This window comes from Telopea speciosissima, chromosome 1, assembly GCF_018873765.1.
Source record: "Telopea speciosissima isolate NSW1024214 ecotype Mountain lineage chromosome 1, Tspe_v1, whole genome shotgun sequence".
Taxonomy (NCBI): domain Eukaryota; kingdom Viridiplantae; phylum Streptophyta; class Magnoliopsida; order Proteales; family Proteaceae; genus Telopea; species Telopea speciosissima.
The window spans coordinates 63,243,280-63,266,375 of NC_057916.1; the positions used below are offsets into that span (position 1 = coordinate 63,243,280).

The 23,096-nt window shown below is 40.7% G+C and overlaps 2 protein-coding genes across 2 annotated transcripts; one reads left to right on the forward strand and one right to left on the reverse strand.

Annotated features, from left to right (window-relative positions):
- Window positions 1–10,168: 10,168 nt before the first annotated feature.
- LOC122652732 lies at window positions 10,169–10,744 on the reverse strand. The gene has a single exon (XM_043846560.1). It carries the CDS (start codon window positions 10,742–10,744, stop codon window positions 10,169–10,171), a length of 576 nt encoding a protein of 191 aa, XP_043702495.1.
- A 730-nt stretch (window positions 10,745–11,474) lies between these two features.
- On the forward strand, window positions 11,475–19,121 carry LOC122641649 (poly(U)-specific endoribonuclease-B-like). Its single transcript, XM_043834938.1, has 9 exons — window positions 11,475–11,693; window positions 11,772–11,852; window positions 11,924–11,992; window positions 13,184–13,255; window positions 13,348–13,416; window positions 14,344–14,952; window positions 16,069–16,140; window positions 18,700–19,005; window positions 19,075–19,121. Exons 1-8 carry the CDS (start codon window positions 11,580–11,582, stop codon window positions 18,934–18,936), a joined length of 1,323 nt encoding a protein of 440 aa, XP_043690873.1. The 5' UTR covers window positions 11,475–11,579; the 3' UTR covers window positions 18,937–19,005; window positions 19,075–19,121.
- The last annotated feature ends 3,975 nt before the right edge of the window (window positions 19,122–23,096 follow it).

Genomic DNA, 23,096 nt, shown 5'->3' on the forward strand with positions numbered 1-23,096 from the left:
AGAATATGCCTTTTTTGTTAATTATCACCCTGGTAAGGCGAATGTGGTCGCCGATACCCTCAGTAGACAACCAGCTACCAAATTGACAAGCTCGATGATTAAGGAATGGAAATTACTGGAAGGGTTTAGTGAACTGGGTTTGAATGTGCATAGCATGGAGGGGAAATCCCTGATTGTGAGCTTCAGAACACAACCAACTCTTATGAGCCAGATTAAGACAAAATAGTGTTGGAGATCCTTTCTTGGAGAAGGTTAAGTCTAACCTAGATTCTCATCCAGATTTCTCTAAAAAGAAAGATGGACGTATATGGTTTCGAGGAAGACTTTGTGTCCTAAGGGATGGTGAACTGAGGACAATGGTCTTAACAGAGGCACATAACTCTAAGTATCCTATCCACCCTGGTAGTACGAAGATGTACAAGAATTTGAAGGACACCTTCTGGTGGGGTGATATGAAGAGAGAGATAGCAAAGTTTGTGTCTACTTGATTGGTGTGTCAACAAGTCAAGGCAAAGCATCAGAGGCCGGGAGGGTTGCTTCAACCTCTCGAGATCTTAGAATGGAAATGGGAAAATATTTTCATGGATTTTATTATGGGGTTACCAAGGACGAGAAGTGGCAATGATGCTATTTGGGTCATAGTTGATTGACTGACTAATTCATTGCATTTCTTGGCCATTAAATAAAATTGGTCCTTGGAGAAATTGACAAAGATTTATGTGGCAAAAATAGTACGATTACATGGGGTTCCAGTGTCGATCGTATCCGATCAAGACGTAAGATTCACCTCAGTATTTTGGAAAAGCCTTCAGAAGGCTAAGGGGGCAAGATTAGACTTCAGTACTGCCTTTCACCCTCAGACTGATGGTCAGACAGAGAGGGTTAACCAGATAGTTGAAGACATGCTCCGCGCTTGTGTTATGGATTTTCATGGAGATTGGGAGAGACATTTGCCATTGGTGGAGTTCTTGTACAATAATAGTTACCAGTCTGGCATTCAAATGGCTCCTTATGAAATTTTGTATGGGAGGCCTTATAGATCACCAGTATGTTGGTCAAAGGTTGGAGAGGGAAAGCTCCTTGGGCCAGCATTAGTACGACAGATGGCTGATAAGGTTGCACTAATAAGGGAGAGGATTAAATCAGCTCAGAGCAGACAGAAGAACTATGCAAACAACAGACTGTGGGAGTTGGAATTTGAAGAAGGCGATCAAGTGTTTTTGAAAGTCTCACCTTTCAAGGGTGTGATGAGGCTTGGACGGAAAGACAAGTTGAGTTCAAGATATGTCGGGCTATACCAGATCACTCAGAAAGTGGGAAAACAAGCTTATCGGTTGGCATTGCCTACGACAATGTCGAGGATGCACAATGTATTTCATGTTTCAATGCTTCGAAAGTACAATGCTGATCCATCTCAAGTGATTGATCCGGAACCGATAGTAATTCAAGAAGATGGAACGTACAAAGGGAATCCTATTCAGATCGTTGATCGAAAGGAGCATACATTAAGAGGCAAGGTGATTTCGTTAGTTAAAGTGAAGTGGCAATACCATGGAGCAAGAGAGGCGAATTGGGAACGTGAGGAGGACGTGAAAGCAAAGTATCCAGAGTTATTTGAATCAGGTATGATTATTTAAATTTGGGGACCAAATTTCTTTTAAGGAGGGGAGAGTGTAGCGACCCTAAACCTTGGGTCTGACCCAATAGCCATTTGGGTCGTTGGGTTTACCCGTTTAAGGGTACAGGTGTTTAAAAAAAAAAAGAGAAAAGGGAAAGAAAAAAAAAAAGAAGAAAGGAAACAAAGGCGGAGAAAGGAAAGGAGAAGATTTCAGGGAATGGGGAAGGAAAATGAGGTTTTGATTGATTCTCTTTTCCTTGTTTTGACTATGATTTGGGATATTTGAATCAGAGGAAATCAGGCCCTTGGAAATCATTCCATCTTGGCCAAAAAGTTTCAAGAATAAGAGAGGGCTAAGGAGATTGGAAAAGGATCGGAGAAAGACTAAGAAGAACCCTGCTGAGGAGAAGAAGAAAGAGGATGTTGGCTTTGCTTGAGGTAGGCTACTTATCTTTCTTTTATGTTGGTTGGATGTTTTGGATTTGTCTGAAACGAAATCCAAACTTGGGTAGATTATAGTTCTTGGTACTCTGGAACGGTTTGTTCTAGTTTTGTCCTGGTTAAACGTTTATGGTCTATAGATCTATAACAAGTAAGAGTTATATAGAAAAGTCCTGATATGGGTTCATTCCTATTCATGTTTATTTTAAGAGCTGATATACTGTTTCAATTCTCTTTTTGGAACCCGAACCCAATCTTATGGAATGGTTTTATATCTAAAATACTATTTTTTTTAAACTCTTTTCGGAACCCATTCTTATGGAATTGTTTTATATCTAAAATGTTGTTTTGTTTAACTCTTTTTGGAACCCATTCTTATGGAATGGTTTTATATCTAGTATGCTGTTTTTTTCTTAAATTATGTTTTGACTACATCTCATGTGTTCATTTAATACACTGTTATGCTGTATTTTAAATTCGATTTTGGCTTCATCTTATGTTACTATTTAATGTATCATTATGATGTGTCTAAAATTCTGTTTTGGGCTACATCTCATGTATCCATTTAATACATTTTTATAGTATTTTAATTTCTATTTTAGCTTCATTTTCAAGAATCCATTCAATATACTGTTATGTTTCTTCTAAAATTCTGTTTTGGCTTTATTTTCATGTAACTGTTTAATACACTGATATGATGTTTTTAAAACTCTTTTGGAGTCTATTCCTATGTGGCTATTTTGATGATTCTTTATTGCTTTACTCTATTATGCTTGAGAATATTTTTGGAGCCGAAAATAGGGCTGATTTACTAATCCTTGGGAGTGGCTGCCCAGAAAGATGGATTATGATCCTATCGATAGAGTCCCTTTTGTTGCTTCTCACTGGAAACCCCGTGCGACGGTATGGGAGGTGAAAGCCCTTTGTCTTTGATTCTGATTTTCTTTGCAGGTCCTATACCACCTTATGACGGTAAGGAACGAGAATAGGCCGGCATTAGTATTCATGCCATCTTAGTATTGTAGCCTAGTTGGCTATACTTGTACTACTAGTTATTTTGATGATCGTTTCCCATCTCTATAAGTACAAAATAAAGATTTACATGCAACTGCTTTTGTTTTGAAATGGGATTTTTCTATTTTATCGAGTTATATTTTTTTATGGTTATTGCCTTTGATAGACAATCTATACGATATTTAGTATAGTTGTTATTTTAAAATTTAATTTGGATTTTGGTTTGTGTTACATGAGCATTCGAATTATGGTTAATTTATTGGATATGAAATTTCACACTTGTCTAATATTTCGTTTCTCCATTAAACCATGAACCATTGTTACCATGTCTTTACAAGCATTATTTTTTAAGGTAGCCTATTGAATTTTCAAAACTCAGGCAAGATGTGCTGTTTTGTAGATGATAACGTAGTCTAATCTGGGATTTCGGAAACATGTAGTCTTGAGCGCGTGTGATCATGAAGAACTTCCCAAGAACATCATCATTTTGTTTAGTTTATCTCCTGTTAGTACTTTTAGTTTTCTTTAGTTGAAGAGTTCATGTTGAATTGTTTTTCTATTTTAGTTTAGATGGTTTGGACCATTAGTTATGTTATCCTCTTTTGAAGACAAGGATATTTATTTTGGTTTTAATTCAATAACTATTATGATGGGATTTTATTTTAGAAGACTAACGTGTTACAATAATGGTTAACCTGTTGATATGAGTTAACAGCTCGAAATCCGACTGTTCAGGTTTTGGGGCATTACAAAAGCTACTCGAGTTGGGCTGTTCAAAGTGGATTGACTTGGAAATCTTAGGAGCATTGGTAGGGACTGTAGTTGTAGCAGTAACAAAAGCAGTAACAGCTAGGGGCAATATTAGCAGAGTCCTTAATTTCGAGCACCGATGATAACGGATCCGAGAGCCAGAGTGAGGACAGATCATTCTCACCTTGGTCCATCTGCGCCGCCGCTGCCGGCCAAGAACCCATTTTAAGATTATTGAAATTAAACAAAACCCTAAACTTGTTCATCAGATTCGAGCTCTGGAAAATGGATTCCGTCGAGCCTAACTCAACCACGCCATTCGTCGGTCCTTTCCTTCTTCCTGCAAGTCGTCTTGTCTCAGTCTCGATGGGTGGCAGTGGTGGTGGCTGCTGGAATGGTGGTTGTAGCGGTGGTGGTGATTTGGGGTATAATTGAAAATATCAAAATTGGTATCCTAAATATAATTTACAAGTTTTGGATATCTAAAATGCATTTTCTACAAATGTTGGGTACCTCAATTGCCATTGTTTATCTTATTTGGTTGAGGTTAAAATTATCTTTTCAGTTTTTGGATTGTTTTAAGTTAACACCGTTACTCTACAGGTAGACGGATGAGTATTTTCAAATAAGAGGGAGTGTTCTATAAATTACCTTGTTTTTTTCTTCTAGATTTTAAGCTTTTTTCCACTTTCCCTTTTTTTTTTTTATGGCCAATCCCAAAAGATCTGTCGATCTATCTGAATCATCAGAATTACCCGATTCCTTTACCATACCCTAGATGCTAGATCCATTCCATTTGGAAAATAATCCTCTCCAATTTTCTACAAATGTACAGTACGACAGTGCTAGGTAGAGATGTCGACACTTGACACCTTGGACATCCAACCGTCCGAGCTCATTCACTTCTGTTGAACATATATGAATTTGGATATATTTTTTTTTGGTCAAAGCAAGGACTATTTATTCATGCGTGTCAAGCGTAAGGTATCAGAACTACATAGCTCCAACAATCAGGGAGTGGAAAGCGGCTAGATTGTCTCGCACGCACAAGACAAGGCCATCCAAGCCAAGGGGTCAGCTACACTGTTAATCTCCCTGGGAACAAAAGAGAAAGAACATGATCGAAAGTATGTGGAGAGATGCTTAATGTCCCCCACCATAGCCAACACCTCCATAGGAGGAGGGCTAGAATCTGGAGATAAAAGACTTATAAGGTCTTTGCAATCAGACTCCACCACCAGGTGCTCCATAACCTCCGAGATGGCGAATAAAAGGCCCCGGCGAAGGGCAAGAGCCTCAGCCTGAAGAATCGAACTGCAGGTGGAAGGAGATGACACGGCCATGCTAATACACCCGTCTGAGTTGCGAATCACAATGCCTAGGCCAGCTTTAGCACCTGCACAGGAGGCGTCTGAATTCAACTCAAAGAAGCCTGGCTGAGGGGGAGACCAGAGGGGAGGGGATTTATGGGGAGGTTCAGCCTGCCTTCCGACACCCCTAGAAGCAGAGAATTCATCAAAGAGGTGTTCTTCCAGCCGGAGCACTTCAGTAGGAGAACCTGGAGTCCGGTTAAAGAAGTCCACATTCCTGGCCTTCCAAATCGGCCAACATATAAAAGAAGCCAAGCTCGAAAGATCCTTCCGGTGGTGCTTAGTGTGGGCTTGCCAAGAAGAGATGAACTGAGGCAGTTGGGGCTCATGCGAGGGAGGCAAATAGGAAAGCCTGCTGCCAAACCAGACCGTCCTAGCGAAAGGGCAGTCAAGGAGGACATTACTAACTGTTTCTGTATGGTGGCCACAACGAAGGCTAGCTGGCTCGATGCTAACAGTTCATCTACGAAAACCATCGCCTATGGCTAAACCCCTAGAACATGCACGCCAAAGAAAGGTCTTCATCTTGGGCATAGCATTACAGCTCCAAACATGCTTCCACACCTCGTTGGGAACCGTAGCTGAAGGGGGTATCACTGAAGAGGATGAAAGGGCTCTGTCCTTCATCTCCTAATGATTCCAAAGGAAATGGTATCCACTTTTAGCCGTGTATCTTCCATTTTTCACCCCAAGCCACTGCTGTGAGTCCTCTCTATGAAATAAACTCAGTTGAATCTTCAGAATTTCCATCACGTCTTGCACATGGAAAGTAGCATTAAGCAAATCAAGTCTCCAGGTGTTGTTTGAGTGATCAATGAGGTCACTGACAAGCATATCAGGCTGCTGGTTGAAATGCTGATGTTGAATCTTGAGGGTAGGAGAGGTAGGAATCCAACAATCCTCCCAAACCCGAACCTCTCACCACTCCAACAATCCAGCATAAGCCATCTAGAATGACCTTTCAGCCCTCAAGGATACCTCTCCATCCCCATGAAGGTTTAGGACCTAATCTTGCACTCAAGAAATCCGTATGAGGGAAATAAACTTGCTTCATAAAGGTTGCCCAAAAGGAAGTAGGATGCTGCCATAAACTCCAAGCTAACTTCCCTAGGAGGGCTTTGTTTTGAAGCAGAGGATCTCGGAATCCTAACCCTCCCCTCTCCTTAGATTTACATAATCTCTTCCAGCCCACCCAATAGATATTGTTCTTCCCCTCATAATCACCCCAAAAGAAATGAGAAGCAGCACTCCGAAGTTTAGAGTGGTGAGAAGCTGGTAATTTAAAGTGGGATGCAGCATATGTGTTCATCGAGAAGGCCACCGATTTCATCATGGTTTCCTTACTGGCATGGGAAAGCAATCACTCCTTCCACCATTGAATGCGATTGAGAGTCTTCTCATGGATAGCTCTAAATAACTCAGCCTTAGATGCCCCAAACTGCGTAGGAAGACCCAAATACTTCTTAGGACCATTTCTATAGGGCATTTTGAGGATATAGGAAAACCATCTTTTGAAGCGAGATGGGGTATTGGGGCTAAAAGTAATAAGAGATTTTTTAGCATTAACCTGCTGGCCACTAGCGAGACAGTAAAGATTCAAACAGTCCTGGAGATTCTAAATTTCCTGTAAATTCACCTCAGAAAAGAGTAGACTGTCATCTGCAAAAAGTAAATGAGTGAGAGGTGTAGTCCTATTCTTCACCTTGATCCCATTGAGGAGGCCATGCCATTGAGCCTAATGTAAGAGAGAGTTGAGGGCTTGAGAACAAAACACAAAGAGAGCCAGGGAGAGGGGATCCCCTTGACGGATGCCCCTAGAAGGTGATATGGAACCGCGCACCGATACATTGATCATCATGCCATAGGAAACCGAAGTAATGCAAGACATCACCATCGAAACCCACTTACCGCAGAAGCCTAGTTGAAGGAGGATACTTTCAATAAAGGGCCATTCGAGCCTGTCATAGGCCTTAGCCATGTCGAGCTTTAGGGCCATTAGTTTTTGCTTGCCTCGTTTCCTTTGCTTAATGTGATGAAATGCTTCATGGGCCATAATAACATTATCAGAGATGGATCTCCCTGGTGTAAATGCTGACTGATTTGGGGAAATAATCTGACCAAGGAGACCTGTCAGTCGAGATGCAAAGATCTTGGTAATGGTTTTCACAGTCACATTGCATAAACTTATCGGCCTAAACTCATCAACCCTCTCTAGTTGAGGAACTTTTGGAATGAGGCAGATATTGGTCACATTGGACTGAGGTGGGAGGATACCCGTGCGAAAGAACTCCTTAACAAAATTGTATACAGCATCTCCTGCTATGTCCCAAAAAAGTTGAAAGAAAGCAGGTGGGAGACCGTCTGGGCCGGGGGATTTCAGGGGGGCCATAGCTGAAATGGCATTTTTAATCTCATCATCCGTTGGTTCCATGCATAGGAAAGTGTTCATACTGTTATCAACTGAAGAGTCCACCGTTTGAAGAATGACTTGAAGGGCCTCTGCATCATGCCCCTCAGAAGTGTAAATGGACCTATATCGATTCAATACCTCCTTAAAAATTTTTGTTTCAGACCCAAGCCAAGTAACATCCGAGAGGCGAAGCTTCAGAAGCTTATTCTTTTGTCGCATTTGAAGAGTAGAAGCGTGGAAAAAGCGAGTGTTTCGGTCTCCTTCCTTAAGCCATAGGATTCTGGACTTCTGGTGCCAGAAGAGTTCTTCCCTGTTTAATTCAACCTCTAATTGTGATTCCAGCTCCTTTTCCCGGTGTTCATTCTCAGGAGAAGGATTACATTGAATCCGCTGTAGCTCCTTAGTGTAAGCTTCAATCTTTCGGTGGATGTGGCCAAACTCCTCTCTGTTCCAGCGAGAGAAAACTCGCTTGCAATTTGTGGTCTTAAAATGGAGAGTGTCACTGGCTGTGGAAAGGGGGGGACTAGTCCAGGCCTTTTGAGCTACATCTTTACAGGAGGGGTGAGTAAACCACATGTTCTCGAACCTGAAGGGTTTAAGACCAGTGGCTTTGCCACCTTCAGTGTTGAGACACAGGGGCAGATGATCAGAACCCACCATAGACTGAACTGTGACTATCGTATCCTCGAAGCAGCTTCTTCAGGCTTGATTAGAGAGAGCCCTGTCCAACTTTATACGGTTATTGGCCTGTCCATTTCGTTTATTGGACCAGGTGAAGGAAGGCCCATGAGCACCCAAGTCTATCAAACCACCGACATCCATAAAATCCCTAAAAACCACTAAATCTATGGTATCTCTGCTGTTACCTCCCCTCTTCTCGAAGCAGGCTAAATGGGAATTAAAATCACCCAAGCACAACCAACTATCCTGGCGATCACCAACTTGAGCCAGAATTGCACTCCACACTTGGGACCTGCAAGATTTAACTGGGTCCCCATAGATAGCAGTGAAGAAAAAAGGGGGGTGGTGATTAGAGTGTACCTTGCAATCAATGAAACGCTTGTTAGAACATAGAACATCCAATTTGATAGTGCTATCCCACAGTAGGGAGAGGCCACCTCCAGTATGCAAGGGCTGCACAGAAAACTGGGAATAGAGTTTAAGTCATCTACCCAATTGAATAATCTTCTTTTCTTGGCATCTTGTTTCCATAAGAAAGACAATATCAGGCCTTGTGGATTGGGAAAGATGCTGAAGAGAACGGACTGTCAAAGGCTTCCCCAGACCTTGACAGTTTCAGGACAGGATTTTCATAATGTCCCTTGGAGCTAATTTCCCTCAGTCTCCAAGGGGCCATCCGTTAAAAAATAACCTTGAGTAGATGGTGACTCAGTACACTCAGTCTGATGGTCCTCATCCTGACTTGTCTTAGACCGTTTACCCCTTGGTCTGCAGATCGGTCTGTCAGTCGGTTTCATCCGTTGATAGGGTTTTAAGGCAGCTTCCCGATTCTTTTTTCGGAGCCTGGTGGCAGGGACAATGGCGGGGGAATGGGTGGTGGCCAGAACAGTGGTAGTGTCGAAAGTGGGAGGGAAGGGGGAAGGGATGTCCGTGGTTGGGTCCGTGGAGGATTGGGCTAGACGATGTTGTGGTATGGTTGGGGTGGTGGGCTGGGTTGGGCCGGTAGGGCTAGAAGCAAGGGGGGGTAAACCAGGAACTGAGCCCTCTAACTGTAGAATTGGGCCTGGAGTGTGTGGGTGGGCTGTAATAGCCAGGTTCTAGGTATTGGTTTCCGGATCCGAGCTGGAGAGGGATATGTTGGATAGGAGAGGAAGGATATGAAGGAGATTGTGGGACGTGGAAGGGGAATTTTCTGAGGTGGCTCTGTAAAGCTAATAACAGTTGATCAGAGGAAACCACAAAGGAGGTAGGGTCAGGGGGTTGGTTAAGGGTCTGGAGGTGGCTCCCCCCAAGACTGGCCGATGAAGTAAGTGGAGAGGAATGACACAGCCCAGGATCCGAGGCAATGATCAAATGATCAGTACGATGGGGGTTAGTGGGTGAGAATGTCAGGGAATGTGGTACCGGGTGCGTATCAAGGTGTAGGGGAGTGGGCTGAGGTGTCACCTGGACAGGGCTGCCACATGGATGAGTAGAAGGTGTCAGGCGCATGTTGGGGAATGCCTCACGTGCTCGCTCTTCGTACTGTCTTCCAGCTGGTTCAGACATGTGCCGGCGGGGAGCTGTAGGCTGGGGGTTGCCTCCTGGATGCCAGCGGGAGCATGGTGGAACACAAACCCGATCAACTGAAGCTTTAATGGCTCCTTCAATAAGGCGGACCTCCGAGATTACAGCCCGTAATCCAATGTGAAATCGGGAGAAGGGAGCAGAAGTACAAGGGCCAATGGCGGTGCACCGATGTTCCAGCTGATGACGCTGATGGAAGGTGAACCAGGCTTCTCATCTTTTCTCTTCGTGACCAATATAACCACACAAGTAGCAATAGATTGGGAGTAGTTCGTACTGGACCTGGATAGCAATCTCAGTGCCGTTTCGACGCCGAATCTATAAAGTATCCTTCAACGGTTTCCTGATATCCATAGAAATTCGGCAGCGCAAGAAGGCCTGTGGGCTTGAGGCACGAGAACCCTGTATAAGCATAACAGATTTGGGCGAGCCTAGCTTCTTCCTCAGCTGAAAACCCAGCTCCAAATGTAGTAACTCCGGTGGGATGCCTTTGAAATGAACCCAGAAGTCGACATGAGTGAAATCCCATCTGTCGGTAGTGTTCCACGGTTCCAGAATCAATAGATTAGCTGTAACAGCCCAGGGACCTCCATCCAACACATTTTGGACATCTAGGAGGTGATTGAACTGGAAGATAAACTGATGGTGGGCCATAGGTGTAATTTGGATTTCCCGGATCAGGTTCCAAGCGAAAACCAGTGCGTCAGTTACCGCCTGTTGACGATAGGATTTGCTTTCGAGAACTCTGCCAACGAGAACCAACTCTGCTTGAGAATCAAGCAAATCCTCTGTTTCATCATCAAGAGTGAGGACTAAATCATCAGGGGGCTCCGGAGAAGGAGGGGAAGGGTCTCTGTGGAAAGGAGACAAGGATCGAGAATGTTCACCACTCATGGCTAGAGTCAAGCAGAGACCCAAGGGTATAGTAGTAGGCAGAGAGAAAGAAAGATGGGGCACGCACCACAGCGAGGCAAACCAGAATGACTAAGGAAGAAGAACAGAAGATTCACAGGGACAGGAGCGAGCCTGGAAAGCGGGGGGAAAATGGACAACAAGCACAAGGAAATAGCTCAAAGTAGGTATTCGAGCAGAAATACCAAAGCCCCAAACATCTCAAGGCAAAAATGGGCAAAGAAAAGCAGAGTAGGGAGAAGGTGTCGCAAGAGGGGGAGCAAGAACTATAGGAGGAAATCATCCTCGAAGGGCCCCATGAGCAGCGGAGGAAGAAGGACCACGTCTTACCAACGGACTTGATCACCCCATCCCAGCGGAGACAACTCGGTCTCTTGGGGTAAGAAAACACACAAAGTGCTCATATGATATCAAAATATATATGAATTTGGATTTTTTTTTTGTTTTTTGATAAGTATATGAATTTGGATTTAGTTTGCAAAGATATCCTCCCCACAATTGACGGGATTCTTCGGATTCTCCTCTAAGGTCGACCAGCCGCGTGTAATGAGGCTGGGACCACACTGACCTGTCGGCATGTAATTTACAAAAACTGCCATTACCCGCTATTTCAACTTCCGTTTCAACAGTTGTTTACTCTCCCTCATTTATTATGGTACTTTATTATATGTCGTTTTCGCCTTCCCAAATCTCAACTATACCATCGCCTCTCTTAGTTCTCTGAACTTCGCTTTATTTCTTCAATCTCATCTCCATCTCCATCCTCTCCTCTCTTCTTCTCTGATCCCTTTTTCTGTGATCCAAAGGAAGAACTGCCATGGAGGGTTTGATCAAGGGCTTGATCGATGTGGCACTCGGCGTTGGCGACAACAACAACGACGAATCCAACTCTCATGCTCGTGATGAACAGTCCAGATCCACTTGGGCGCAAGTTGGTACTCACAGTTGTTGCTTACACTCTTCTGATCTCAACTACGATTCTGATGTTTGGAGTGGTTACAATGCGCAGGTGGTGTCTGGGGAGCAGGATCAGGACGAAGAGGGTGGTGATGATAGGCACGATCATAATCGGAACAAATGGAATAGAAAGGTTTGGTTTTTGGGTCTTTCGATGAAATGTGTCTCAGTAATGCTTAACTGATTGATGAATTGGTTCTGTAGGAAGAGAGCGATTGGAGGAATGAAGAACCGGAAACAGTCGGAGAGAGACCTTCGAGGCGACCCCAAAAGGTTCCTTTTTGTTTTCTCTTTGTTTCGCTTCTCGGTTTCGTATTGATTGTGTGTCTTAATAATGGGTTCTGTACTTGTATTGAGCATTGCTAACCCCTCAATTATGTTATACCCAGCATTAACAGTGACAAGCCATGATTTTTTTTTTAAAAAAAAAATTAAAGGTGGAGTAAGAAATGGGCTTTTTAAGACTGTTAGCTTAATCTCCACGAAAGTTTTGATTCAATCGAACAGTGTAATTTTATGAAAATAAACTGATCACTCTTACAGTTTTATCTAGCAGCTCAATTTTTAACATTTTGATGTAGTTTCTAACTTTGATTCTTCCTTGTTCAATTCATCACTCCTTACGTTCCATAAATATCATGCACCAGAGTAAATCGTTTATATGATTAAGAACCATCATCCCTATACATCATTTCATTAATACTGAGACAATTGCGGTAAGCCATCACTCTGCCTTACCACAACTATTAGGCATTAGCTAATGATTCCTGTTCTGCATCCAGCTCTATTTGAAGCCCCCTGCTATCAACTCATTATCACTCATATCTTTTCTAACCACTCAAGTCACTTACAACCATCACCTTCTCCTCCTTAACACCTAACCACTCATTTCCAATGGTGCATGCGTTGATCTTAGCTGCACATTGCTGAACCATCCATCTAAATTAACTTTCTAGCAAGCCTTTGAAATTATGGGGGAAAGAAAATCCTCTTCTCTTCTCATTGAGAAAGCCCAGTTCCCAGACATTCTGTCAGCAGAGATCTTTTTAGAGGCAGTGATCTAGGTTTCTTGAGCTCTATAGAGGTGGACAACTCTCAGTTGCAGCCTTCAGGCTCCATTTGTTTTAATGAAAAATATTTTACAGGTCTTGCCTTAATAGAAATATTATTTTACAGGAATAATACAATTCAGAACTTTAAACATGACTTCGACTTTAAATATAGTGGTGGATTTATTTAGGGAATTGTAATTCCATGCCCACCTAGGCACCCATCATTCTCTTCCTTGACAATCTTTCTTTATTCAAAGGCAGAATTCTTGATACTTCAAAAAAGTAAATGTATCAAATTTACAGAGTTTATTCCTTCATATCAGAATATTCTAGAACATAAAAAACACATTCCTTTTCTCTTTTAAAAGCTCTTTTTGAGTGATATTAGTGTTTTACCATGTCTCTTTTGCAGCTTGTTTGTGAGGATGAGAGGTACAAAGACGGTGGTAAGCATCAAATTAACCAGCATCAATGGAACAGAAAGGTTGATATTGATTTTTAATTTTCTTGATTTATGATTGTTCGTTTGAAGGCATCTCTGACAGTGCTGATTACTTTGGGCTTGGGTTTCTATAGGAACACGATGAGGGGAGCAATGAGGATTGGGAGACTGTTGGCAAAAGACCTCCAAGGCAATCTCATAAGGTTCCTCTTTCACCCCTGTCCACCTCCCCTCCCTACCCCCCACCCCTCCAAAAAAAAAAAAGGATTCATTTGAGTTTGTTATTTGTGTGTCTTGAATTCTTGTACCCGTTTCGAAGATTGCCCTGCTTTGACATTTTTTGTAGCGACCTAAAAGGGAATTTTTTGTGAGGTCTATGATGGTAGTGGAGGGCATGGGCCAACCCGACTTGGAGGAGTATTTATACATTTTATCATCTTGTTGTGTAAGCAAGTGAAACAAGTGAGATTTGGGGATTTTTCGAGTTAGGGTTTCTCGGGGGAGTTCTTGTAGCAACCTTTGGGTGTTCTTGAGAGATCTCCGTTGTACTTATTCCATCACATAGTGAATCATCTTCAGCTGTGCCCGTGGATGTAGCACATCATATTGGTGTGTGAACCACGTTAAATCTCAGTGTCATCTTTGCTTTGTTTTTGGTTTTTCTTCGTGTTTCTTGGTGTTTGCCATAACAAGTTTAGATACTCTCTGAGTCTCCCATCCATTCAAGAGCTCTAATGGTTTAAGGCACATTGCCATTTTGAGGAAAACCATCTTGTCCCTCATCATTCGGGCAAATTCTGTTGGCAGCTCAAGCTTAGAATCCCCAACTCAATTCTAGAAATAAATAGATTATTTAAAAATGAACAAAATAAGATTATCCAAATAACTTGAGCAGTCAGCTGGATCCTTTTTGCCCATCCACCATACAGACTGGACGTTCATCCTAAACTTTTGAACTAAAAACATTTTTGGTTAAATATTGTATTCATAAAATGTCTACGCATATGGTGAGAGTTCTGAAGTTATTTATTACTGGCTCCAACCCAAAAGAAGAACTCTACAAGATTTATTTTGGTTTGGGGTGAGGTTTCATTTTCATTTTCACTCAATACTTCAACGTGCATTGACAGGTTCCAATGAATCATTGGCATGGATATAAACAACAACCAAGTGAGCAAAAATATTCTGATGATGTCAGCTATGGTGCTGAAATAGAACCCTCAGAAAAGGAGCTTTCTGACCTTTCACAAGCTTGCAACAAGCTCTGGGAACTTGATTCAAACTGTTTGGTACCTGGAAAGGACTATCAGATTGACTGTGGTGAGGGAAAGAAGGTCTACCAAAAGGAGGATATGGCACAAGGAAGCCTATTTACTTGGGTGAATGAAGAGATATTCAGGAAGCCTACTTATTCTCGTTTCTGTTCCCTTTTAGATAATTACAACCCAAATGAAGGGTCTAAAGAAGTTGTCACTTCTGAAGAGAGGCATGAGCAAGCCGCATTCATAGAAGAGATCAGTAGAACTGCACCAATCAAATATCTTCACAAGTATCTCTCATCCAAGGGCATTGTTTCTGAGGATTATCATGATTTTAAGAGTATGCTGACAGATCTATGGTTTGAGCTCTATGGTCGTGGTGGTACATCCGGTTCATCTTCTGCTTTTGAACATGTTTTTGTGGGGGAAATCAAGAAGCAAGGGGAGCATGAAGTTTCAGGCTTCCACAACTGGATTCAGGTCTGTGTCTCAATGCTCATCATTTATACGCCTTTCTGATGGTTGACTGAACTAAACCAACTTGAATTGTCATCAGGTCAATGAAATGATACGATGATTAAAACTTTCTTTTTCATCTTATAACTTTTCTTAACTGTATGTATTCAGTAGTGGTGAAGCAGGTATTTGGCTGGACTGTAAAAACCTTTAATATCGGACCTTGTGTCTTTAGGGCCCCTCTATGGATTCTATATTTTAATATATACATTGTATTGGACCATAACACAATAATTGCATTGATTGGACCTTGACCTTGCTTTCCAGGAGCTATACACCATATCAACTTGTTTAAGCCGAAGGTTTTAAATATAGTATACCATAACAGTGTTTTAAAGACTAATGGTCTGGTTGAGTGACATTGTATGGACCGGAAAATCTGTTCTCCTGTCAATGGTTCTTAGTGAATGAATGGTTATGAACTCTGACCGGGGCCATTCAGGGAAAGCAGTCAGTGGTTCTAATGATCACACTCCAATCCAATGATCTGTGGAAACAATTTTCTAAATTATTCACAGTACCTTTTGATTTCTCTGTCTGCTTTTATTTTTGGGTGGGGGTGTTTTTTTTGTTGACCCATGCAAGTCTTAGCGCTTAATATGTGGATAGGATCTCAGCTCTGAGGCAATTGTTATTGTGGTCCACCAAAAGAGTGACATAAGTTTGATGTTTTGTGAACTATACACATCCTGAATGCAGTTGAGTTGCATTTTGCATTGCAGCTAATTTCCCCTATTAATAACTGCAGTTTGAATCATTTCCTTTGATAGCCGACAAATATGAGTAGCTAATCTAGAAATACAACATCTGTATAGTTTATGATTTCTTATATGCGTGCATTATTGACAATTAATTTCAACTGCTCACAGATTGCTCTAAGCCTTGTTTGTATTTGTATTTGGCATGGTGTTCTCTGAAAATTAAGTTAGATATAAGATTAGTTACCTTTCTATGTTTGGACTTCTAATTAGATGAGGATAAGGATAATTTGGTTTCATTTCATCTGTTAGGTCTTATATACATAATGTTGGGTGGTTTATTGTCTTTGGTGATTTTCTAACTTTACTTTTCCTTTTGTAGTTTTATCTTGAAGAAGCAAAGGGAAGGGTTGATTATCAGGGATACATATTTCCAAGAAGACGAGGCCAAATAGTGAGTAGCATGATATTTGATTTTTGTTGCCTGTAAAGACCTTTTATATTTTTTTGGGTGGGTTTTGGGTGGGGGGGGGGGGGAATAAATATTCATTTCCAAGTAGAAACAGCCTCTCTAAGAAAGCAGGGGTAAGGCTGCGTACGTTATGACCCTCCCCAGACCCTGCAGTGGTGGGAGCCTTGTGCACTGGTTACACCCTAATAAACTATCTTTTTGATATTCGAAGCAAGCTTTCTAAGTCTCCCTCAAGATGTATAGATTCCCCTAGAAATAGCTTATTGTATCCTCTTGGGACCTCCTCCACTTGGCTCTAGGCTGTGGGTGGGCCTTTTTTTTTTTTTTTTTTTTTTTTTGTCTTTTTTCCCCTCTTCTCCTGGGGGTTCTCTTGTTTCTCTTTTCGTGGGATCTAGAACTGGATGCCCATCTTCTAAGGTTGCGCTCCATCTATATGTGGTGGATGGCAGCCCCGAAAGTGAGCTTGCCCACTTGGTCATAAACTGAGGAACCACCAAAGGTCATATTTACCCAAATCCATTCCCTCTGTATAGGCAATATTTTTCTTCTCCAGGTCCAACATCTGGCGAGAAGAGCATTCCAAGTTCTATAGGAGAAGGGGCAGTTGAAGAAGAGGTGGTCGACATCTTTATGACCATTCTAACAAAGACAACAAGAAGGAAGGATAGGAATGTGCCTGTGGATGAGAAAAGCCTATGTGGGGAGCCATCTGGGTTGTGGGGGGGGGGGGGGGAAGGAGGAGAAGGAGCACAATGATCATGCAGAATAATATCAGAAATCTTGGCCAATCTGTCAGAACCCAAACTGTAAATAGCCGTCACCCAGAACAGGAAGGGGAACTCCGAGGGGGTATCAAAAGTCCAGCCAAATCCTAGTAGAGGACACCAATCGAAGATTGAATAACACCATAGGCTAGAGATCTAAGCTTCAGAATCTTTCTCCACCCAAGAAGCATCAGCAATAAGAGGGACCATCCAAATGGAGCCATTGCGGAGAAGTCTTGAATAAACTCAATCAACCCAAATACTTTTCTTCTTGGCTGTAATGTTCCAGGTCAGCTTAAGGATACCAGCTGAATTGACTTCTTTAATGAGCCTAAGACCTAGCCCCGCTTCCTTTTTGGAGAGACAAACAGAGGCCTAGGAGGTAGGATGAAGAAATCTAGAGCAATCAGATCCTTTCCACAGGAAAGAGCACATAAGAGATTCCAACTTCGAGATAAAAGGCTGGGTCAAGCCAAAAATTCCTGACCAATAGATATAAGTAGACTGAAGAGCCGACCTAATAGTGAGCAATCTCTTTCGCTTAAAATTCATCATGGGGGAGCAATGGTGAGCAGTCAATCTAGAAGGAACCAACGGCAAACCAAGATATTTAATTGGAAGAAGCTCCAAAGAGAAACCTGTCAACTCCTTGAAGTCATACTTTAACCTCTTCAGAAACCCCAGTTAAGACCAATAGGGATTTTATGAGGTTAATGTGAAGCCTTGACATGCTCTTAAAGGATCTCAAGCAAGATGTAATAGTCTCAATCAAGGTTTAAAGTATCGGTATCGGGTATCATATCGGTCGGGTGATTTTAAGAGACGTATCGTATCGTATCGAAGATACGTATCGAACACTACAGATACGCATAGATATGGTCAAGATACTCATGGAATACACTTTTGGAACAAATATAAATAAGCAATATTTATGGAATGTATCGATGGTATCGAGTCTGTAAGTGAAAGGGATTTTTTATGGAATGTATCGATGGTATCGGTATGTATCGATATGTATCGAGCTGTATCGGACAATACATATCAATACATATTGATACGTATTAAACCACCCACAAAACCCTTTACCGAACGTATCGATATGTATGGTTGCAAAAGGCTATAGGACGAAAGTCAGACATAGAGGAGGCCCCTTCTTTCTTGGCGATGGGGTAAAGGAAAGTATGGTTGATTCCCTTAATCTGATTGGGGTTGTAGAAGAAGTTTTGCAGGGCTTTGATAAGATCCACTTTGATAATGTCCCAGGTAGCTGAAAAACTTCCATAATGAATCCGTCCGGACCCAGGGGCTCAGTTGGCTTTGTAGGAGAGAACGTCTGAAAGGATTTCTGAGTCAGAAGGATAGCCTGGAGGGAACTTTGAAGAGAGGAGGGAATGGTTTTATTAAGAAGGCTGTCCTGAATGATTGCAGAGGAAGAAACAAGGGCCATAAAGAGCTGAACAAAGTAGTCCACAGCTTCAGACTATATCTCTGCAACCTTAGAGAGGGAGGATCCATCTCTAGATACAAGAGAGGCAATGGAGTTGACAATCCGTCCGGACTTGTTTAGTCTTTGAAAGCAATTTTCCAATGATTTATCATTTAGCGATCGAGATCTAAATCACTTTAGCACTTGTCTAAGGTCTAAAATGTTCCTATGCTTTTATCTCTATTGTTCCATTAGACACATTTATGGTAGAAGAATTCAGGTTTTGTTAGCCACAAAGATTCAGTCATGTCTAATCGCTCACATTGAAATTTGCCTTGTGACAACTTGCAGCCAGACTCAGAAACCCAGCTTCTTACGGTTCAGTTTGAATGGAATGGTGTTCTCAAGTCTGTCTCAAGTACTTTGGTTGGAGTGAGCCCAGAGTTTGAAATTGCACTGTATACATTGTGTTTCTACATGGGTGGAGAGGACAATCACATTCAGCTGGGTCCTTACCCTGTTAATATCAAGTGTTATCGCCTTGGAAATGACAAAATTGGGTCTGCGTTTCCAATCGCTGAATGTTGAGTTACAGCTGCAAAACAAGCATTTGAAGCACTTCCATGAAAGATCTGAGGTGTATCTTGTTCCAAAGCCGCCCTGGCTGTATTTCTATCGTTTAAGTAAGTGTTCACAAGAAACTGAGTAATAGATAGGATTTAATTACTGAATTGAACTAATTGAAGCTGTAGAGATTACTTTGTATTTTGGGTTATGCTGATCAAGTCCCTCTATTAATCAAACAAGCCCTTCAACCAGGGAGGTGGAAGGGCAATTCCTTGTAGAAACTTCAATGCACCTGATGTTTCTTACTCCTTTGGTTGTTCATATGAGTAACTATAATTCCATTGCTTCATATACCACTAAACATTCAATGGCAGGTTATTATTACTGAAGAAATAAAATGGCATGGGCACCAATGCTATTGACAAATGAACAGGAATTGGACAAGTGGCCCATCTAGATGGCCCTCCCTCCATTATCTATATGGAAGGGCTGACTCTACCAGATCATCCCTCTTTATGTGGCAAAACATCATTAGAAAGCATTTATGCAAATATAAAATTTGCATTTTGTATCTTTTTATATAAAGCCTTTCATCTGATTAATATATAATTTTTTATGTCAATCAATATAGTAGTACTAGAAGGAAAATTTTTATTTATTTGCCTCATGTAGATGAGCTTATCTTTTAGTCTATCAGTTTGGGACCATGAGAAGGCTGGACCATCGGTTGGATTAGACGGTCCAACCATTGGATAGATTTCATGATCCATCTTTACCATATTGCCCACCATCCAGTGGGTTTTCTTCCTGTATATATTCACTTGGGATTGATGTGGCAATTCTAATCTAACTGTTAAAAAGATGATTGGGGTTGGCCATCCATCAAACTTGAGCAAATTTTTAAAATTGAGAATTTTACATAAACACAACAGCCCATCCAACATTATTATAGGTAAAATCGCATAAGCCATGACAGATTAGATCTGGGTGACCCACTAAGGGTAAAGCCTAGTAGTCCTCAAAGGATCAGTAAGATATGTTACAGAGATTAGAACAAGAACCAAAATCAAAGAACAAGCCAAGGTCAGCCAACCATCTGTTAATAGCCTTGATGACAATACAAGGAGAAAATCGACCCCCTAGAACACACATTTATTTACAAAAATCCCTAAAAAATAGAATGTAACAGCAACAGTTGATAAGATCTGACATTTATCAGAGTTAAATAATACAAGGAAAGCACAAAAGATTCAAATAAACTAATCAAAGATGATCTCTAGAAGAATTTTGTACATAATCGATCTTAAAGGTCTTGCAACCCAAATATGTTTGGAGAATGAACATGATAAGAACAAATGCCAAGAAGATTCATTCATGCTTTTACAAAAAGGACAAGAGCGATCAACATATGCAAATCTGACAAGTTTAAATTTTGTACCTATACCATCAATAAGAACTTTCCACAAAAACATCTTGAACCTCAGATGGATTTTAAGGCAGTGTTTGGTATGCATTCTAAGTCAATTTTGCATTCTCGGATGATAAAAGTAGTTGTTTTTATCACTTGAGAATGCGAAATCAACCTAGAATGCATACCAAATATGACATAATATTCCAAACTAATTTCCATAACTTCATATCACGGCTAATCCTAACCTCATTATTAAAATCTTGCAAATGTTTTGCGACCAGGTTTGTAGATGAAAGCCTAGTCCAGATCCTCTCCAGCGCACCAGTGGGTACAGTGTGCATCAGACGAATGGTGCTGTCCGACACGTGCTCCAAGGATAGCTCCAGCCATCCGATGCTCGCTTGAGAGGATTTTTTGCATACAAAACCATTTACCATCAACAGGGTCATGGCATATATGAGTATTAATAATATCTTTCGCGCTAGTCAGTGGGAAAAGATCCTTGATTTTGCCCACATCCCATGAGTAACCCACCCATTATTAAAATTTTAATTAAAGAAACACTAGCTACCACAACCCCTAGGGATAGAAGAGCTGAAATCCAAGGTTCATTCCAAACAGAAATACAAGATTCAATGCCTACCCTGCAGCATACCAACATTTTAAGTAAAGAAGAATCTGGGATAAGCTATATATATATCCCATATGAAAGAGCCCCTTCAAATCTTATCAATATTAGACTGGTCAAACAAATTATTAGAAGGAAAATATCTAGCCTTAAAGGACCCAAGCCCACAACTCATGAGGGTTAGTTAACAATCTCCAACCAAGTTTAATTAATAGAGCTCTGTCATGAATATAACTATTCCAAAAAGCCCAAATCCCCAGAAATTTTAGGTAAACAAAGAGTTTTCCAAGAAACCAAGGACCAACATTTAGAAATATCACCACCACCTCTCCAAAAATTGGCACACCAGAGGACAAGATGGTAACTAGGGCGCTTGAATCAGAATTCAGTTTTTTTTTTTTTCTTTTTTTTTTTCCTGCTTGCCTTCAGTATTTCTTGCAATTGAGGGACACACTAGACTTAATTTCACTAATGAAGACTCAAATATCCTATATCTTGAATCTAGAGGAGCCCCTATACTGTGTTCTTGAGCATCTATTTTACTGAGTTAATTAATCATGTAATGTAGTGGAACAACAAATTCAACCCCATCTAGTTTTATTCAAATATGAGCTATGCCAATGGGAAATTTGAGTCTGCACAGGATATGTAGCTTTTTACAAAGATTCTTACCTAAAAATATCTAATTTTTTTTGGTCAAGCAATATTTTTATTAAATATCTCATTGAAAATAAACATATGGTATGTACAATTCAGAGAAAGGTCTACTATTTCATGCCCTAAAACACAGAAGATAATTTCTTCAAGGGAAAAGGACAAGCACGTCGCCTGCAGTACATTCCCTCTCACAATCACTAATACTTTTTTTTTTTCTCTCCTCAATAACTATGTAGGTCCTCTTGTATGATAAACCTACACCCACTAAAATACATTCTCTTCTTCCTCCCATTGACTTGGTGTATAAGATGCTAATATATATTGTTTAAACGAAAACTGAAATACATTCTCTTCCTCCCCCCATTGATTTGACGTATAAAATACAAATATATACTGCTTAAACGAAAACTGAAATACATTTTCTCCCTTCCCCCCCATTGGTTTGGCGTATAAGATGTTAATATATCCTGATTAAACGAAAACTGAAAATGCATTTTCTTCCTACCCCAATTGACTTGACATATAAGATACAAATATAGCTTCCTTAAACGAAAATGCTCTCTCTCTCTCTCTCTCATTCAAAATGAGCCCTTTGTTTTTTTTATGACCAAAATGGGCTTTTTAATTGCATAATCATCAACACTGATTAAGAATTACTGTGTACACTTCTTTGATTCTCCTTATTTATATTTTTAGTGTGTGTAGTGTGTGTCAAATCTCAATTTGGGTTGTGTGTGTGTGAGTGTATTGGGGGAGGGGGTTTCAAATCTCAACTTGGATCTTCAACATGAAATATCTTGTGGTTCCCTACTAGGCTAACTAAATATTCTCTTATAAAAGTCAGTTGAGGTGTGCATATGGTGTAAATCTTCCATCAGTATGTGTTGTATATGCCAAGCTCTGGGCTCTTTTAGAAGCTGCAAAAAACCTAAAAGTTCTTCAAACAAAAAGTTGGACGGTTTCTCTACACAATAAAGATAAAACTAGCATTCAATCCATTGAAAAAGATGGTCACAGAAGCTTCAAATATGAAAAAATATCAGTGTTCTTTTTGGAAGAGATACCGACATGAAAGAACCAACCTCAGAACTGATTCCAAATCTTCATTTAAAATCTAAAAAAAAATAATAAAATTAATAAAAATCTCATAGTATCTATCTCCAAGATATTTTCAAAAAAATAAATATAAAAAATAAAAAATTTATTTGGATTTATATTCCAACTCCAAATATAGGACAAGGAAAGTCTATTAGAACTCTTGTCATGGAAATCCAACCTGATGTAGTGAGAGTGACTGCTACCATCCATATGTCAATCTTACCAGATTACTTAGTTTGCTTAGTCTAGAAGAATCATGGTGTAATTGACTTCCAAGAAATAAATCAATCTATGGCTTTCCAATCAGGAATATTCTTAATCTCAAAGGTCAGATATTTTTCCCAATGAGAAAAAACACATGTTAGTCCTAGCAAAGAACCCATGACC

What these genes read in the sequence shown, in the direction of transcription:
- LOC122652732 (XM_043846560.1), bottom strand. Translation starts at nt 10,744, where the DNA reads ATGAGTGGTGAACATTCTCGATCCTTGTCTCCTTTCCACAGAGACCCT.
- LOC122641649 (XM_043834938.1), top strand. Translation starts at nt 11,580, where the DNA reads ATGGAGGGTTTGATCAAGGGCTTGATCGATGTGGCACTCGGCGTTGGC. An exon ending in CTTCGAGGCGACCCCAAAAG is followed by an intron (nt 11,993 to 13,183) that starts GTTCCTTTTTGT and finishes TCTCTTTTGCAG; the next exon opens with CTTGTTTGTGAGGATGAGAG. An exon ending in GCTTCCACAACTGGATTCAG is followed by an intron (nt 14,953 to 16,068) that starts GTCTGTGTCTCA and finishes TTCCTTTTGTAG; the next exon opens with TTTTATCTTGAAGAAGCAAA.